This window comes from Rutidosis leptorrhynchoides, unplaced genomic scaffold (assembly GCF_046630445.1).
Source record: "Rutidosis leptorrhynchoides isolate AG116_Rl617_1_P2 unplaced genomic scaffold, CSIRO_AGI_Rlap_v1 contig7, whole genome shotgun sequence".
Taxonomy (NCBI): domain Eukaryota; kingdom Viridiplantae; phylum Streptophyta; class Magnoliopsida; order Asterales; family Asteraceae; genus Rutidosis; species Rutidosis leptorrhynchoides.
Genome location: NW_027266863.1, coordinates 64,663 through 85,482, shown reverse-complemented (window position 1 = coordinate 85,482; position 20,820 = coordinate 64,663). Strand labels below are relative to the sequence as shown.

Genomic DNA, 20,820 nt, shown 5'->3' with positions numbered 1-20,820 from the left:
AAGTGTGTCAAGTTATAGAAAGATTTTACTTTTTTTTTTTTTTTATAATAGGCAAAGCCATAGTCATTCATTAATAACGTCCGATTGGACAAGTTCAGCTACATCAGCAGGCAAATCCGAGAAAGAAAACACTGAAATGAAACTAAGGAAACGGATTGTAACTTAGCCATTGCATCAGCTACTTTATTCCTACTACGCTTAACAAAGGAGTAAACACAAGAACTAAAACACCCTGACATCGACTTAATGGCATCTAGGAGTAAGCCAACACTAGTTAGGCTTCCAGTCTTCATGTTTAGGTCATTAATAAGAACTTGACAATCACTTTCAAGTATGATCGAAGATATTTGCATGCGTCGAGCCCACGAAACAGCCCGCCAGGCAGCGATAGATTCAACGTGTAAAGCGTCTTCCACAGGCCCCGTAAACCCAGTTTCCACATGCTTAATTGTGCCCCTGAAGTCACGTGCCACAAATGCAAAGCTATTTGATGATGAGCCATATTTGAAGGTAGCGTCAATATTCACCTTAAGTGTACCAGCAGGAGGAGGCAGCCACGACTGAGGCTCCACTGCCCTATTTACTGGCCTCTGGATGAATGTAGCTTGATCCAAATGCTTGTTCTCCAATAACCAATGATTAATGGCCTGCACAGCACATTCAGCTCGACTACAAACACCTTCAAATATAGACTTATTTCTATTTCCCCATATCCAAAATAGTTCTTGATTTACGTATATTTTTTATAATGGTATCCTGTATGTATTTTTTACATTAAACGATTATATATTTAATTATATACTTTTGACCATTATAAAAATCGAAAAATACAATTTTATACAAGGAAATACGTGTAACATACCAACGGAGATGTATCTACATTTTTTCAGTTGTTAAAATGTTTTTATGATTTCTGTTAGAACTACATTTTTCTAATAATGGAATATCTCACTAAAAAGACACAATTAACACTCTTGAGTGCCAAGTGTGTAAATATGTGTTCCTTAATTTACAACTTATCATGCATGTTATTAAGCAAAAGCACACACATACACTCTCTCAGGAGCCTTTCACGGCCACTCTGTTTGAATCAGTCCTTTTAGCATTCTAAAGATCAAATCCTAAAACTACATTTTTATTTTCCTTCAACATTTTTTGTTTCCATCTTCCTTTCCCTGTTTGATAATCAAACTTTCTCTCTCGAAAGAGAGACACAGAGAAGGATTATGGAAGACTACTTGAGAAAGAACTTCGAATTGGGCGCCAAGAGGCCATCCCAGGAAGCTCTCGGGAAATGGAGATCCGCCGTCTGGCTTGTGAAGAATCCTCGTCGTCGGTTTCGTATGGTTGCGGATCTTGCGAAACGAGCTGAAGCCGAGAAGAACCGCCAACAGATTCAGGTTTATTAATCTGATGATCTTTTTACGATTGAATTTTATCCGACAAGATAGAATTTTTATTGTACAAACATATTATTTAAATCAGAAAACTTTAATATTTACAACAAAAGTTAGATGAGAGATCGAATAGCAAGCTTTAATATGTTACAATAACTATTGAAATATTCTAATTGAAGAGAGTATCACAAGATCCGTTTCTGTTTTTCCCACAGATGGATTTCCTGACCTTGTATTTTTGGCTCTACAATATTTTCCAGGAAAAAGTTCGAGTAGCCCTTTATGTGCAGAAGGCAGCATTGCATTTCATCCGTGGTACGTAGATACGATCTTTACGAAATTAAATTTCTGTATTTTATTTTTGCGGTTTTTTCTTTAATCTTGGCGCTAACATCATCTCACATAGTATAGCGGCGGATAGGCAACAACAGCCTCAGCTCACTGAAGATGTCAAGAATTTAGGATTTGGCATTGGGCCGGACAAGTTAGCTTCGATTGCCTGATCTCACGATAAACACGCCTTCAAATCTCACGGAGGTCTCGAAGGACTAGCTAGAGACATTAAAGTGTCTCTGACGAATGGCGTCGTCTCAAGCGAAATTTCTTCTAGGCAGGATGTCTACGGTGTTAACAAATTTGCCGAGAAGCCTTCTAGAACCTTCTGGATGTTTGTATGGGAAGCTCTTCATGATTTGACCCTACTTATCCTCATTGTATGCGCTGTCGTTTCCATTGGTGTTGGAATCGCCACTGAAGGATGGCCTGACGGCATGTATGACGGATTAGGAATCATCCTGAGTATTTTCCTTGTGGTGATGGTAACAGCCGTCAGCGATTATAGACAATCTTTGCAATTCAAGGACTTAGATAAAGAAAAGAAAAACATAATCATCCAAGTGACTCGAGATGGATACCGGCAAAAGGTTTCGATTTACGAGTTAGTTGTTGGAGATATTGTTCATTTAAGCATTGGCGATCAAATTCCTGCTGATGGTGTGTTGATATCAGGCCATAATTTGTCTCTAGACGAATCGAGCCTATCTGGAGAGACTGAGGCCGTCGTCGTGAACAAAGATCGGCCTTTCCTTCTGTCGGGAACATCGGTCCAAGATGGATCTGGGAAAATGTTGGTGACCGCAGTCGGTATGAGGACCGAGTGGGGAAGATTGATGGTCACTCTGAGTGAAGGAGGTGAGGACGAGACTCCATTGCAGGTCAAGCTCAATGGTGTCGCCACCATTATCGGGAAAATCGGATTAGGCTTTGCAATTGTGACGTTTATGGTTCTTACTTCACGTTTTATGTTAGGAAAATATAGACATGATGAAATTTCACACTGGTCTTCAGCTGATGCAGCCAAGCTTTTAAATTATTTCGCCGTTGCTGTTACCATCATTGTTGTTGCTGTGCCTGAAGGATTACCGTCAGCAGTGACACTAAGTCTAGCATTTGCAATGAAAAAACTAATGAATGATAAAGCGCTAGTTCGTCATCTCTCAGCTTGCGAGACGATGGGTTCTGCTAATTGCATTTGCACTGATAAGACAGGAACTCTAACTACAAACCATATGGTTGTTAACAAGATATGGATCGCCGAAGAGATGAAAGTTATAAAACCTAATGAGAAACCATCGGTTCCTGAAAGAGTTTACGACGTCCTTCTAGGATCGATATTTCAGAACACGAGCTCCGAGGTAGTCAAAGGGAAAGACGGAAAAAGGAGTATATTGGGGACGCCGACTGAGACAGCTATCTTGGAGTTCGGATTGCTCTTAGGAGGTGATTTCAATGTTCATCGAAGCGAGTCTGAGATTGTAAAGATTGAGCCTTTCAATTCAGTCAAGAAAAAGATGTCCGTTCTCATGAATCTCCCTAACGGTGGTGGTGGGTTGAGAGCATTCTGTAAAGGCGCATCCGAAATAATCTTAAAGATGTGCGATAAATTCGTCAACTCTCAAGGAGAAGTGACAGCTCTATCCGAAGAACAGAGAAACAAAATCGAGAAAACTATAGAGAGTTTTGCTTGTGAAGCATTGAGAACTCTATGCCTTGCTTTTAAGGACATTAAAGATAATAAGGATAGTAAAATTCCAGAAGATAATTACACGCTGATTGCTGTCGTAGGAATAAAAGATCCTGTCCGCCCTGGAGTAAAGGAAGCTGTAAAAACTTGTTTGGCTGCAGGAATAACTGTTAGGATGGTAACTGGTGACAACATTAACACCGCCAAAGCTATAGCTAGAGAATGTGGCATCCTGACAGATGATGGAGTAGCGATTGAAGGACCCCAATTCCGTGACATGAGCCCTCGAGAAATGCAGGAGCTCATACCAAAATTACAGGTATTACCAATTTATTATTTTAGGAAAAAAAACGTAAACTATATCAAAAAATTTCAAACTTGGAATGTTTCGTAGGTTATGGCACGATCATTGCCATTGGACAAGCATACTCTAGTAACTGTATTGAGGAATCAGATAAAAGACGTTGTGGCAGTTACTGGTGATGGAACAAATGATGCTCCGGCGCTGCATGAGGCTGACATTGGACTTTCCATGGGCATAGCAGGAACAGAGGTATATTTTCTTCTTCTTGAAATTCCTAGAAACAGCATTATTCAGCATACGCTCATATTTCTTGCGAACCACAAGCAAGTTAACTGTTCTTCTACTCGCAGGTTGCAAAAGAAAATTCTGATGTCATCATAATGGATGACAATTTTGCCACCATTGTGAATGTTGCTAGATGGGGACGTTCGGTTTATATCAACATCCAGAAGTTTGTGCAGTTCCAGTTAACTGTTAATATTGTTGCTCTCATGATCAACTTTGTCTCTGCCTGCATCTCAGGTTTGCAAAACATCCTTCTAAAATCTCAAGACTTTCAAATTGTTCCTTGTATTAATTATTTATTCAATTCAGGATCTGCTCCATTGACTACTGTTCAGCTGCTTTGGGTGAACATGATAATGGACACTCTTGGAGCATTGGCTCTGGCCACGGAACCTCCAAACGATGAGCTGATGAAGAGGCCTCCAGTTGGAAGGAACGAACATTTCATTACCAAAATCATGTGGCGAAATATTGTTGGTCAGAGCATTTACCAGATAATAATCCTTGCAATTCTGACATTTCGCGGCAAAGAGCTTCTCAACCTCACCGGTTCAGATTCTACATCAGTCCTCCACACATTTATCTTTAACTCCTTTGTGTTCTGCCAGGTTTTTGTTGTTTTGTTTTTGCCCTTCAATACTAAGTTATCCCTTTACAAATTAAAAGTTTATTTCTAATCCTGATTATGATGTTTAGGTATTCAATGAGATAAACAGCCGTGACATGGAGAAGATAAACGTTTTCAAGGGAATTTTCGATAGCTGGGTTTTTCTAATTGTCATGATCGTCACAGTGGTTTTCCAGGTTATAATTGTGGAACTCCTAGGAACTTTCGCTAATACAGTGCATCTAAGCTCCAAACTATGGCTGGGAAGCATCCTAATCGGAGCTGTTAGTTTACCTCTTGCCGTCGTCCTGAAACTTATCCCAGTTGAATTCTTGAAAAACTTTTCACTCTCCAAACACCACGACGGTTATGAATCGCTTTCCACGGGTCCTGATATGGCCTGAAAAGAATTGCAGGGAAAAGAAATTCCGAACCAATTTTCTACTTCAACAAAATAGTAAGAAGTTTTGAATGTTTTAGAGTAGGAATCTATAGCTTTTTGTATGTTTTCCGAATTTTTTCATCTACTTTCAAACATTTTCAAGAGAAAAGGGTTTTATAGAACAATGCAATTTTGTATTTAATTGTTTTCAATATTCATTACAGTTATTGATTGAAATGCTACGAGCCTATGACATGATTCCTAAATACATTCATAAATTATATAAGAATCAAAAGGTGCAATAACTTCTTCGACTCCAAAACTTTAAGAATTTCATATCTCTTAGACATTCTGTCAACTGAGTACGTCAGTAAAACTGGATTGGCAATTATAAATTCCGGCTCAACCTTCATTGTATTCACGAAATACGTCATGGTGCTCCTGATTTTCTCCTCAGACAAAGATAAGCAAGCCATCGATCTCTTGAACATAGACAATAAATCATCTTTTTCCACCCCGAGCTCTGGAACATCTCCATTTTCGTCGAAGAAGTCATTTGTCACATTTGAAGCATGACTTCAGGGCACGAATAAGTCCAAGTTCATTAGGTGAAATCCCCAAATCGAGTTGAAGTCAGAACAAAATCATCAAGCTTTTTCATTAGACCATGGATTTGACAAAACCATTCTCCATATGTAATCAGAAGGGACCCCTTCTTTGATCAGGAAATCTAGAATGGAGTTCAAAGTCTCCTTCACATCGCCTCTGAAAACCAGAGACAACATTTCATAGCTTTCATAATAATACAGTATATCTCTCCTTATTCCATTAGAGTTCTATGTCTTCTGTTGTACAAGGAGAATACAAAGAGTAATCAAACTAAAGCTCAAATCACTCACTCAGGATCACTCACAATCAACAAAACACTCATTCTATCTAATGTCTTATGTGCTCCTACTTTCGCATTCAATTTATTATCCGTTAGCAGATTGCTTTTAGACATGAACTTACGTCTTACCCTCTTTGGTTGCCTTTGTTTCATCCAGGACCAATCGGGCAGGATGATTGGCACGGCTAAACTCCACAACAGACTCTTCCTGTTTTCCTGTCGCATCTCCAGTCGTCCTCCTTCGTCTATCATTGAGTCTTCAGCCACAGTTGCTCTCTCCACTTCGTTTAGTATCCCTGATTTCCTTCCGCCGTCTAATGCCACTCCTACATCATTATGGCATAGTAGATTAGGTCATTTATCATCTACAAAATTGAATGTATTAAATTCTAAACATTCATTCATGAATAAAAATTCTTCTCATTCAGTTTGCACTATTTGTCCCCTTGCCAAACTCAAAAAATCCCCATTCACTCTCAGTCCTAATCGAGCTAGTTCAACATTTCAACTCCTCCACATGGACATTTGGGGTCCTTACAAAACACCTAGTTTAAAAGGTTTTCGCTATTTCCTTACAATAGTCGATGATCATTCTCGATTATCCTGGGTTTATCTCATGAAAAATAAATCCGAAACAGCCCATCACATTAAACACTTTCTCAAACTCATACACACTCAATTCTAGGCCACAGTTCAGTTCATTCGAACTGACAATGGACTGGAATTTGCACTCACTGACCTCTATCATAGCTTAGGTATCATTCATCAACTCTCTTGTGTCGAAACTCCCCAACAAAATGCTCGAGTTGAGCGCAAACATCAACACCTCCTTGCTGTTGCTCGTTCCCTTATGTTTCAATCTCGTCTCCCTCTAGAGTTTTGGGCTGATTCAATTCTTACAGCATGTTATCTTATCAACCGCATGCCATCTAAAGTTCTAGGCAATATCACACCCTATGAAGTTTTATTCCACGAACCACCAGCCTACTCTAACCTTAGGGTCTTTGGTTGTCTATGCTTCGCATCTACACTAGCTCGAAACCGCACTAAGTTCGATCCTAGAGCCTCCCCATGCATTTTTCTGGGCTACCCATCCCAAAATAGAGGATACACCCTGTTTAATCTAAGCTCTAAACAATATGTAATTTCTCAAAATGTTACCTTCATGGAGCATTTTTTCCCTTTCTTTAAATCACTGTCGCAGGATCCGTTCGAGGTTCCTCAGCCTGTCTCTGATGTTGTTGTGCCGCTTCCTGCTGCCAATATCGACATCTCAGCCCATAGACATTCGTCGGATACAGAACCACTTCCTGTTCCACCAGTCATCTCTTCTCAGGAGATTCTCCAACCTTCACAACCCCAGGTTGCTGAATCTCTTCCACTTCGACGCTCTACAAGACAGCGTCAATTCCCATCCAAGTTACATGATTTCCATGTGAATTATTCTCGTGTGTTCAGCACGACTCAAAATGCAAATATCCTTTGCATCGTTACCTGAATTACAGCCGGCTCTCCCCTGCTTATCGACGCTTTGTACTCACTGTTTCTTCCATTCAGGAACCAAAGACCTTTTTGCAGGCCCTCGACGATCCAAACTGGCGTCTCGCTATGGCCGCCGAACTCGCCGCCCTCGAAGCCAATGGTACATGGAAAATTGTTCCGCTCCCTCCTGGCAAGAAAGCAATTAGTTGTCAATGGATATATAAATTGAAATTTCATGCTAACGGAACTATCGAACGCTACAAAGCGCGCTTAGTCGCCAAAGGATATACTCAGAAGCAGGGAGTCGACTTCTTCGACACTTTTTCTCCGGTCGCAAAACTTGCCTCTGTCCGCTTGATCATTGCGTTATCGGCCCACTACCGTTGGCATCTTCATCAATTGGACGTCAACAACGCCTTCTTACACGGCGATCTCGAAGAAGTCATTTATATGAAAGTACCTCCAGGTGTTCATGCTCCACCGAATTCAGCTTGCCGTTTGTTGAAAAGTTTGTACGGACTCAAGCAAGCTTCTCGGCAATGGTTTTCGAAGCTCACTTCATCTCTTCTTCGATATGGATTCCGGCGCCTCCATTCCGACCAATCTGTGTCTGTTCACATCAACGATGGTTCCACTACCTTTTTGGTCGTCTATGTCGACGATATCATCATAGCCGGGTCATCTCTTCCTCAAATCGACGCCATCAAGCTCTATCTCCACTCCATCTTCACCGTCAAAGATCTCGGCGAGCTGAAGTATTTCCTAGGGATTGAAGTCGCTCGCTCTTCCAAAGGGATCTTCCTCTGCCAGCGAAAGTACGCGCTCGAGATCCTTGATGATGCCGGTTATTTGGGTTGTGCGCCGGTCTCTTTTCCGATGGAGACCATGATGAAGCTTCGCCGCCCCAAGTCGGGCGAACCTCGTCTTGATTCACGGACGAGCTCTTCCTTCAGAAGGCTTGTGGGCCGACTCCTCTATCTCACTACAACCAGGCCCGATATCACTTTTGTGGTCCAACAACTATCTCAATTTTTGGATTGCCCCACTCAAGTTCACTTGTCAGCAGCCCATCGAGTTTTGAGATATATCAAAAAGGCCCCTGGCCAGGGACTTTTTTATCCCGTCTCGTCCTCACCTCACTCAAGTTTGCCTCCTATTCGTGTTTTTTGTGACAGCGATTGGGCAGGTTGTCATCAAGATCGTCGCTCCATTTCGGGCTATTGTTTGCTTCTTGGTGATAGTTTGGTTAGTTGGCGTGCCAAAAAGCAGTCCGTTGTTAGTCGTTCTTCTACCGAAGCGGAATATCGTGCGTTGGCCATTACTACTTGTGAAGTCATGTGGCTTGTTAACCTTCTCACTGAGCTTCGTTTGCCACCTTGTCTTCCCATTCCTCTCCATTTTGATAATAAATCGGCCATCGCTCTTGCTCAAAATCCGGTTTATCATGAACGCACAAAACATGTGGACATCGATTGTCATTTCATTCGCGAGAAGCTTCAGTCTGGTTTAATTTCGCTTTCATACATTTCGACTACATCGCAATTGGCTGATCTCTTCACCAAACCATTGGGTCAATTGCCATTTTCTACCTTGCTGTCCAAGCTGAATGTTACTAACATCCATCTTGCGGGGGGTAATACAGTATATCTCTCCTTATTCCATTAGAGTTCTATGTCTTCTGTTGTATAAGGATTAGACAATTCACATAGGAATAGAATTAGTATTGTATTACATCTCTAGTACTCTTTGTATTCTCCTTGTATAAATAAGGACTCTTGTACACAGAATTACACATCAATAAAATCATTCTTCTATCAGTTTACACATAACATCTTCAATGTTTTCAAGCAATTCTTTAAGAAACTCAAATATAGGTTTAATCTCATCATACAATTGTATCAAGAACTCCATTTATGGTTTTAGAGTTTTTCGACTTTTCACAGGAGCATTTAAGGATGCATTGATCTTTCCCACCATTTCCCCGATGTGGGTATCATCAAGTCCGTGTGATTTCAAGACAACTTGAGCCTTCTGAAAATTGTTTACGTCATGGAGCTTCTGCAAAACTGAAAGCGCCGATTTTGATGAGAGCCCACATGAGTTTATGAGATATTCGACTGAGCATAATGGTGATCTTTGCAATGGAGCACCAGTTGATTTTGAAAGAAAATGATTTTGAACAAGGGTGAGCAGATTTTCACCGAGAAAAACGCCATTTTTTTGACATAACTGGCAGTTTCAAGTTACAAAAAGACTGACGAAGAGTAGTCAATTAGGGGTTTGGGCGTAAAACTAAAGGGCATGTTAAATAAATTTACTTCAGCCCTCATCGTTTTTTTTTGGCTTTTGCCAATACAGCAGTCATACTCCGGCAAAGGTTTTAATGGAGGGGGTCCGACTATTGGTAATTTGCTGAGAATGTTTTTGTCGAATTCTACTGCAAAATCGCTTACAATTTTAATGTCATCCGAAACTTAATCATGCCGGGTCATTGGACTTCTCCAATTGCAACTATTGATATTTGAAAAGAATCAATTTCAAGCAAATTCAAAACATACAGTTTCCACATATCCTTCACAAAAATTGCATACTCTAAATTACTTGTTAAAAAGTTTTCTATGATCAAACTTCATAAGAAAAAATTTGTGTTCAGAACGCAAAAGAAAGAGATGCTACAAGATGCAATAACTTTCTAGTCTCATGACTCTCGTCTGCTTCAATTTCCTTGTCACCACCAATGAATGACATTTTGAAATCAAGGGAAGCTTTTAACAGCATTCAATAATCAACTGTGCTCCTGATTTTCTCATCTGAATAAATAGAAGAAATTGGTATCTGCCTAAAATTTGCACATTAGGCTTATCGATGAGCTTTTTTGACTCCGAATACTTCATAATAACGCGCATACTCATCCTATCTATTGAAATAAGTCACCAAAAATATGCCAGATAATAAATATGCTCATCCGTTAAAGTAATCACACAATAACGGACTGCGATCCTAAATTTCTCGTCTCAATTAGAAAAACAAATAGACATTTGTTACTTGCAATCAAAATCAGCGTTTCAAAGCCCTTACATCTTCAGCCATCAAATCTTTGTCACTGCTTCTACGCTGCCAGTGTGCATCTCCCGCAAGCCAGGAATGCTTTTCTCGTACTTCACAACATACTTTTCAAAGAAGTATTTATCGGTCTTTGCTATCGCCCAAGCAACTTGGTTGCTCCATTTCAATAGCTGTTTTGACTCCAAAACCTTAAGAATCTTGTATCTCTTAGCCATTCTATCGAGTGAATATACCAGTAAACCGGGATTAGCAATCAAAAACCCCGGCTCAATTTTCAGTGTATTCACATAGTATGCCATGGTGTTTCTGATATTCCCCTCTGAACAACACAAACAACACGGCTTTCGCTTAATCATGGACACGATATCATCTTGTGTCCACCCCAAGCTCTTGAAAAAGTGTATTTTTCTCAATAAAGTGCTCTCATTCATTTGAAGCATCATTAAAAGGGCACGCATGAATGCAAGCTCATCTGCCCGAATGCCCAAGTCTTTAACCGCCTTAAAACAACGAACAAGATCATCATGTTTGTTCATAAGCACATTAGGGTTAATCAAAACCATTGTGGATATATTACCGGAAGGAAACCCTTGTTTGATAAGGCAATCAACATTTGATTTCAATGTTTCCTTCACAAAACCTCCATAAACCCAGACATAACGCTTCATAGCTTTCATAACATCATCTAAGCTCCAAACTATGGCTGGGAAGCATCCTAATCGGAGCTGCTAGTTTACCTCTTGCCGTCGTCCTGAAACTTATCCCAGTTGAATTCTTGAAAAGCTTTTCGATATACAAACACCATGACGGTTATGAATCACCTTCCACCGGTCCTGATATGGCCTGAAAAGAATTGCAGGGCAAAAGGAATTCCAAGCCAATTTTCTACTTCAACGAAATAGTATGAAATTTGTATGTTTTAGAGTAGGAATCTATAGCTTTTTGTATGTTTTCCGGAATTTTTTCGTCTACTTTCAAACATTCTCAAGAGAAAAGGGTTTTATAGAACAATGCAATTTTGTATTTAATTGTTTTCAAAATTCATTACAGTTATTGATTGAAATGCTACGAGCCTATTCATAAATTATATAAGAATCAGAAGGTGCAACTATGATAACTGGAAGGATGAATTCATAAAATTGGTTCGAATGAAAAATATTTCATCAACCAAATTCATTAATTCAACTTTAAGCACTGCAACATTTACTCTGAATTCCATTACCAAACTGATGGATTCTAATTTTCTACAACCGGTTAGAATGGAAAATGATTTAATTGAGCCTACTTATTACTAGTTCAACTTAAAAAAATGGAGCTTTCACTCTGAAATCTATCTTATGGAACAATCATTCTGATTCCCCAATTCCAAAAAATCGTTAACCGGGCCTTTACTACTGACCAGTGCTTGCTCTCTAGGGAAATTGTTTATACACAAGCATAGATGATAAATTGGCACTCTACTCTTCCTATCAAAATAAGTTTTCGGAGCTCGTTACATCTTCGGCAGTCAAATAGTCTATCTTCTCTGCTTTGGCTTTACCAGTGTACATTTCGAGCTAGCCAGGTACTTTGTTCTCGTGCTTAACAACATATCTTTTCAGGAAGCATTCCTTACTCTTTGACATTTCCCAAGCAACTTGGTTTTCCCACTTCAACTTCTTCTTCGACTCCAACACTTCAAGAATTTCATATCTCTTGGGCATTCTGTCAACTGAGTACATCAGTAAAACCGGATTGGCAAATTATAAATTCCAGCTCAACCTTCATTTCATTCACGAAATACGTCATGGTGCTCCTGATTTCTCCTCAGACTAAGATAAGCAAGCCGGCGATCTCTTGAACATAGACAAGAAATCATCTTTTTTCCATCCTAAGCTCTGGAGGATCTCCATTTTCGTCAAAAAAGTCGTTTGTTTCATTTGAAGCATGACTTCAAGGGCACGAATAAATCCAAGTTCATTAGATGAAATCACGAATCACCAGGCTTTTTCATTAGACCATTAGGATTAGACAAAACCATTTTCAATATGTAATCAGAAGGGACCCCCTCTTTGATCAGGAAATCGAGATTGGAGTTCAAAGTCTCCTTCACATCGCCACCGAAAAAAAAGACACAACGGTTTCATAGCTTTCATAACATCTTCACTGTTTTCGAGCAACTCTTTAAGAAACTCAAATATAAGTTTAATCTCATCATACAAGTTTCTTCTAACATTAGTTGGATTCGAAGTAAAGAGGTCGATTAAAACAGTACCTGCGACACCATTTTGTATAAATAACTCCATTTTCGGTTTCAGGGTTTTTTTCGACTTTGAACAGGAGCATTTGAGGATGCTTTCCGACTATTTTTGCGAGGTCGGAATCATCAAATCCGTGTGATTTCAAGAACTCGTAGATGATTTGCCCCTTCTGAAAATTGTTTACGTCGTGGAGCTTCTCAAAACTGAAACCAATGATTTTGAAGAGAGTCCACATGAATTTATGAGATATTCAACAGAGCATAATGGTGATCTTTGCAATGGAGCACCAGTTGACGCTGAAAGAAAACGCTTTTGAACAAATGTGAGCAGATTTTTCACTGAGAAAAACGCCATTTTCGATACAACTGGGCAGCTTCAAGCTACAATAAGACTGTCAGAGAGTCGTCAACATGGGATTTGGGCGTAAAACTAAATTTACTTCAGCCCTCATCCTCTTTTGCTTTTGCCAATATAGCAGTCACACTACGGCAAAGGTTTAAATGGAGGGGGTCCAACTATTGGTAATTTGCTGAGAATGTTTTTGCCGAATTCTACTGCAAAATCGCTTACAATTTTAATGTCATCCTAAACTTTATCATGCTGGGTCATTGAACTTCTCCAATTGCAACTATTGATATTTGAAAAGTTCCAATACCTTAATTGTCATGTGAAGTGGAGAACGGAGGATTGTTGACGGAATTTCCTGGAAAATCGCCGGAAATTGCTTTGTGATCGCTGGAGGCCGAAGTAGACAACCCTTTTATGTGAGAAAAAAGAAGAAGAGATGGAGAAGAGGAGATCTGTATCGCGATTTGGTCGTCGGAAAGCTTGTTGGGTTTTGTTGTCGTTGGCTGTGCTTTGTGGGAGAGAGATCGAAGAAGGGATAGAGAAGAAAGAACTTTCACGTTTTTTTACTTTAAATTGCTCCGGCGTTGACAATTCCAAACGTTTTACACGTGGCAAAACCCCATAGAACCTCATAATGGTGTCACGATTTCCTTATCATTTAAGATTGCCGTAAGGTTTCATCCGGACTTGACAATACCGCAATGATTTCCTTAATTATGCTTAACTCGTCATTAACATAAAACGTCCGTAGATGTCAATTTCGAGAACTCTATTTTTGTTCATTATTTTTCACCCTATTTTGTTAACCTTTCAGGGTTCAACCCCAATTTTTTAATTAACTGTTGCTTTGATCATGTCAGACACAACACAAAAGACAAAGTAGCCAATAAAGAACATCCTTAAATGGAGTATTACCTTTTCATCTTGTGACCAAATAAACATTTCCTTTTTTGATGTCACACATTTAATTTGTTAGGTGACAATTTATCGTAGGCTCGATATTAGACCTCATAATCATATACGTAGTAATTTAACAAGCTTATTTAAAGATTTACCAAAAAAAAAAAAGCTTATTTAAAGATTTTTCCGTAAATATCATAATTTTTAAAATTTTACCAGTAATTAGTTTATCAAAGTAGTTCTATATAAATGGTTATACGAAAAAATAATTACGGCTAATGGTATATCTAAATATAATTCATGTCTAATTCAGAATATGGGCGGTATGACCCGATTTTTATATAACATTTTGATTAAAATTAGGTGGATCTCCGACCTTTTAACACAATTTATTATGAAATTTTTATCAATTATAATTATTTTGATTTTGTTTTAAAATTTATAATTTTAGAATTAAAAATTTATTTTGTTTTCAAAAATAATAAACATACTAAAAAGTAAAAATTACATATTAAGATTTGATTTCATAATAAAATTTATAATTGCATCTAATCATTTAATTGTTCCTGCTGCTTGAAAATAAGATGTGCCAATTATAATTAAGAATATGAAAAAAATATAACGGATTTTTATTAGGAATAATAGTTTAATAAAATAAATTAAAATATATATATATTATATTTTGATTAGGTATAATATTTTTAATAATATGCTCGTTTGAATAGGAAAAAATACATTTATTAATTAGGAATAGAAAATAAAATAAAATAAATTTTAGTTAGAAAAAATTATTAATTATTTAAAAAATAAGATATATCTGTTTTAATTAAAAATAAGAAAAAATATAGCGAATTTTTATTAGGAATAATAATTTAATAAAAAAATTAAAAAAATAATATATATTATAATTTGATTAAGAATAATTTTTTTAATAATATGCCCATAAGATAGGAATAAAGAAGATATGACCGTTTTAATTAGGAATAGAAAAAATAATATAATGAATTTTAATTAGGAAAAAATATTTAATAAAAAGGTTAGAAAAATATAGTATATTATAATTTTATTAGGAATAATTTTTTAAATAATAGATAAGAAATTGATTTGGAAGAAAATTATTATATTATGAAAAAGTAATTAGTAGAATTTTATTAGAAATTATTATGTTATTATTGAGTTTTGATTTCCTAATTAGAATAGGAAAAAAAAATATCGATTTAAAATTTTAACTTGAAACATAATTAAACTCAAAGTTCTAAAATACACGTGTCAAATTACTATTGATTAATAAAACATTATGTGTCGAATGTTGATTTGACAATAAGAGTTGCAATTGAATTTATAATTGAAGCACATTTAAAATTAAAAAATATTTCGCTATTATATATAAAGATTTATTTATTAACGTTATGTCGGTCAAATTTATATTTAAATTTTTGTTTATTTAAGTACTATGTAGTATCGTTATTTTACATGAAATCATACAGTAAATTAAATATTTTGATTTTTTTAATTAAAAGAAGTTGAAAGAGGATAATATACGGGTAAAAATATGTCTCAGAAAGATATAAAACTGACTTTAGAAAAGAAAAAAACAAGAAAGAAACAAAGCAAAAATATAAGAAAAAATGCAACGAGGGGGATCGACATGGGTTTACCGTATGCTGTGTTGAATGCAGCGCTAAAACACAAAATTAGGGTTCACAATTTAGATCCGATCCGATTCGAACGGATCGGATCAGATACGGATATAAAAAATTATTATCCGAAAGATTTCATCCCATATATTATTATATTAATATAAATATAATATCATTAATAATATTATTAATAATAAATCCAAACCACAATACACACAACACATTAAATAGAGTATATGTTTTAGTCAATTTAATTAAAAATAATGTAAAAAATAATTTAAAAAAATATTCTTGATTATTTGACATTTTATAACAATTAAATTTAAATTTTTTGAAATTTTAATTTTTAAATTTAAAAAAAAAAATTGAAATTCGGATCGGATTTTTATTTCTTTCATGCGGATCGAATTTGGATACGGATCGAAAAGTCCGCGGATCAGATTGAATAATAGTGTCTGGATTTTTTTCGGATCAAAAATATTAACGGAATATCCGATCCGATCCGCTCCGTTACCAACCCTACACAAAATGCGCGTGTCACCAACATCTGAATGAAATTAAGTCAAATATTCATATTTGATTCGTTAAGAGGTATTAAGATCAATTAAGTATTTAATTTCTGAAAAAAACAAACAGTCATAATTGATTAAGAAAATCTGAACCATTCAAATTAAGAGTTTTATTAAGACTTGTTTAATTCCAATCAAACACGCCCTTAATCAACTTTCTCTATGATCAACCAAAATCAAACCGAATATGGGAATGTGAATGTGATTTCGAGCCCATCGAGTCCAATCACTATGATTACATTTGAAATATTCAATTGGGTCCAAAATTTTAAAAAGCTGGCCCAAGTTCGCCTGCATGAATCTCTATATTTGGGCTTGAAGATGGGCTTACTACAGAGCCGGGGGTTTTATCGGGTCAAATTTCAACCGGTTTAATTATTATTTTTTTTTTAATTTTTAATATGCTTTTGACATTTGTGTTCTCTTTTCTCTCATTTGTTTTCTTTATAAGGAGGAAAAAATATTATTATTGATAATATTTAGTGGTGGAGTCTATTGATGTTATCGAAAATATGATTCACAATCAAATTATTGAGACGGATTAAAATAAAAATGTGAAAGTATGAATGATAATCGGATACATGCCATCCGATATAGCCAAATAATAAGATGAAATATAAAAGAATATCATGAATCGAGAACTGAACTAGATGTCGAAAGTTTCGAAACTCTCTTTTGTTAATTCAAATTCTCATTGTCGTCGTGAATACTCCCTCCGCATACAAATAGATGACGTTTTCGAAGATTTTTTTTACTTTAAATAATTGACGTTTTGAAAATATCAATGTATTTTTTCATTTTTACCCCTCCACTAACTTTACACACACATACAATTAATATTTTTAGAGAAATGATAAAATTATAAAGAAATGATAATTTATATATTAAAATTAATGATATTGGTATGCGTAAAAAATGCGAAAGTGTCATACATTTAAATAAATATGGAGGTAGTACAAAATTATGTGAAATTCTAATGAACAAGTGATTTTTATTTTTTTGATACAACTTAATGAACAACTGAATGACTCATGACAGCCAAATCTAAAACCCAACATAGTATATCCATGAAATAGTCTATTCCGTACATCATTATCATAGATATAGCATTACTTTTTTACAATGAACATCGATACATGACAATTTCAGATCTCGAAATCGAATTTCATCTGAACGAGCTTTGTCGATCCCAAGTTGAAATCGAACAATCTGAATCAATGCTCAGATCTTTCAACGTCCTGCTCGATTTTATAGGTCCTGGAATGCTCTTCAAGCTTGGAGACCTACATTGTGGACCTTGGCTTGCAACACAAGTTACTTGAGGAAACCTATTAGTCCGACGTGGCGAATAGCTTTCCAAATGCGCATCGAAATTCCCTGATCTTATTCTCGGAGAGCTGAGTGATCTCGACTTTGCCTTGGCAGATTCAGTTGCAGCCATGTAAGTAGGGATTACAGGAGAGCCTGGATAAGAACCATCGTTTCCTAGCGAACCATGATTCCTTGGACTAGCTGATTTTCTAGCATTAGGCTTTTTAACTTTGTATTCCTCTCTAGGATTTTGATTTCTTGTCGTTAGAACTGTATCCAAATCTTCGAGTTCTTTGCTTTTTGATAGCTGCGTATCGACCCATTGCTCAAGCCAATACCTCCACCTTCCGTTCACCTTCTGCCGATCAGATTCTGCTGAGTTCTGCAAATTTCATTTCACCCATTAGGAAAAAATTCCGATAAAGAAAACAATTCTACATCCATCCCAAATGCTAGTCACTTTATATATGCATTTTACATAGGAAAAAATAGTTAACAACAAATACTTTGGGACGGAGATAATGAAATCTGAATCTTACCCGATGACTGCTCCAGTACTCTCTAATTCGGTCTCTCTTGATCAATGCCTCTTTCTTGTTTGAGAAGACAGAATCTGCCATCTCCTTGGTAAAAATGCTATCGTCCCACCTTTGACTGTTTACATCAATCTGTTCAAATTTCCCAAAAGTTAGCATGTGTAGATATAATTAGGCCAAGCCGAAATTTTCATGGATAGATATAGTTGTGCTCATTAGGAATCAATATACTGAATATATTCCAGTCTCCAGACCTACCATTATGATCTTTTCTTGTAATTTCTGCAATTTTATATTGTCATAGAAATGCAAACTTTTGTTTTCTCCGGCAATTGGCTCCTCTGTGCGCATACTCGGGTTTGAATATCGACAATGGACTGTAAGCACTTGAGAGTAGTAATCGCATGACGTCTTACAAGTCTACCACGAATAATTGCCTGAAGCTTATTTATTCCCTTCAATGCCCTCAATGCTTTCCTAGCCTGCAATAGACTTTCTATGTCAGTATCTTCAACTTTCACTTTGATAAAAAAAATCTGATTCGATTTTGAACTGTTATCTAATTGATTCCGGAGGGACTTACAAGCAAACCACGAAAAGCTGTCTGAATTCTAATGGCAGATAATTCTTGAACCTCTCTGACCAAGTAACGAATGGATTTCGGAGAATCCAGATGGACAAAGAGCTTTTCTGTTCTTTCTTTACATTGATAGGAATATTTTGGCCTTCCAGTGACCGGAGAAGAATCCTGACCGGCTGCGGCTATGGCCTTGGTTAACGGCTGCCTGCTTTGTTCCTTCTCTGTTGGTGGGGCAATGCAGGCTAATCTTTTAACCTTGTAAGGCCTTCCAAAAAGAAGCCACCATCCTCTTCCCTTCTGATAAATAAAAATTTAAGCGCTCTTCATAAATTATATGAAAAATCAAATATTCCCATTAGAAAAACAAAAATGATTTACTTTTTCTGCTTCCGAATGCGAATCGAATGTCAGGAATCTCTTTATTATATTGATCCAGCTCTTGTTCTTCTTCTTCCTTTCCATTGAAGAAGTTTTACTCACTGCAAGCATAATATTACCAGTAACTCTGATTTAACCGGCAAATGGAAGGATATTTTAACTGCAATTTGCACTCATGGAAGCACTAAAAGGCTGATTTTAATGTAGATTTGATTTTGTGTACCTCAAAGTAAATCATTTCTCCTGTAATCCAGGGTGAAATAATAATATATAGAACTAGAAAAAAGAATGCTCAACTTGTGTACTAAAGATCATTTCTTGGGAAATTAAAAGAAATCAAAATTGGTTTTGAATGGAATTCATGAGAGATCAAGGAAGATTGTTTGATGGATAAGCTTAGCTGGGTGTGTTTGTAAATATCTTTTGATAATTTTCAATCATTCTGTTTCTCTTTGTTTGATTTTCATCATGAGTTTATCTGTGGGCCTTTGAAGTTTTGAAGCAAGCACTAATTGTACTCTCATGGAGGAACACTCCTTATGTGTTACATATATATATATATATATACTCCACTCCACCTTTGAGCTTGAAATGGGACCTCCTTTGATCCTTATGAGTCCTTAAGCTTTCATTTCGATTACGGTTTGCCCTCTATATTTTTCAAAATTATATTTTAAATAATCTTGTTTGTAAGTATATGATTCAAATGGTTGATCGCCAACCAAGGGGGCACCCAATAGTTAAAGCATTTTCTCCTATGTGAGGATATGAGTTTCCGAAAGTAAAATCTTTAATCCGCTATAGTCACTATCTAATTTTGTAGATACTTTGAGCTTCCTAGAAGGATTGAATTGAGGACTATCCAATATACTAGCTCCGTCCCTAATTACTTGTCTCTTTTCCAATGCGATAAGAAAAGTTAATGTGAAAAGTGGCAAGTACTCAGCCACAGAGGGAGTAGTAAATTACGTGAATTTCACCGCAAGGAATCAAATATCTATACTAAATCTAGGAAGCTGGACCCAACTTTTTTTTTTTCCCTTATATATTTGTTATAAACATTTCATCCTCTAACGTTTTGTACATTATCCATATAGTATAAAAGATAGAGATATGTGCAGGTATGTTATACTTGAACGTTTAAGAATGGCAGTGGCACAGTGAATGAATGAATGAGAAGGTAATGGAAATACAGAGAATGTAGATATCTGATCCCCACAAAAATCGAGAAAAAGTTTTAGGATGGCCTTAGCCTAGGGATTGATAATGGTAGAAAAAGAAGAAAAAAACCCTTCGTCATTCATGTGAATCCACCTGACAGACCTCACGCCCTCCCTTGTGTGCTCATTATTTCGTTTGCCCTTTTCCTTTTTGGCTACTTCCTAATTAAAGATCCTAGGACTATGCAACTTTACATCTCGACCCCCATATTTTCCCATACAAAATATTGTATATCCATATCTGGTTACATTTAATAGCTAGATCCGTCACTTTTCGTACACGCCTCATCTTTGGTTTCTGAAAATGGAGTAAAGTACATTATTTTTTTAATCAAATTATTTGATTTCTCAGAAAACTTTTACGTCTACAAGTTGGATACTACCTCCGTCTCAAATACATAATATTTTTTATATGTATTTTTTATAGAGAAAACATACGTATATTTTAAGACGGAAAGAGTAGTTAATTTCTTCTTGGAAATGTTCAAACACGCGGATGGATTTAATCTTACAGTTCCACTATCAGATAAAAAAGAGCTAATAAAACAGAAGTAGTTGACTATAATCTGTTTACTCAAGAAAACAGAGAACTGGTTGAGTCATTAATCATTATCACTGATCATATTATAAAACCAGAAAATATTAGAAGTTTTGAGTACACAT

The 20,820-nt window shown here is 36.5% G+C and overlaps 1 protein-coding gene and 2 pseudogenes across 1 annotated transcript; 1 reads left to right on the top strand and 2 right to left on the bottom strand.

Moving 5' to 3' along the window:
- The first annotated feature begins 1,226 nt into the window (after window positions 1–1,226).
- LOC139885015 (calcium-transporting ATPase 4, plasma membrane-type-like) lies at window positions 1,227–5,020 on the top strand (annotated as a pseudogene).
- Window positions 5,021–10,458: 5,438 nt separating this feature from the next.
- On the bottom strand, window positions 10,459–11,103 carry LOC139885027 (uncharacterized). The gene has a single exon (XM_071868980.1). The coding sequence runs from the start codon at window positions 11,101–11,103 to the stop codon at window positions 10,459–10,461; it is 645 nt and encodes a 214-aa protein (XP_071725081.1).
- Window positions 11,104–17,297: 6,194 nt separating this feature from the next.
- LOC139885025 (protein IQ-DOMAIN 11-like) lies at window positions 17,298–19,048 on the bottom strand (annotated as a pseudogene).
- Between the last annotated feature and the right edge of the window lie 1,772 nt (window positions 19,049–20,820).

Bases quoted from the DNA above. Each gene is read 5' to 3' on its own strand.
- LOC139885027 (XM_071868980.1), bottom strand. From the start codon at position 11,103: ATGAAGCGTTATGTCTGGGTTTATGGAGGTTTTGTGAAGGAAACATTG.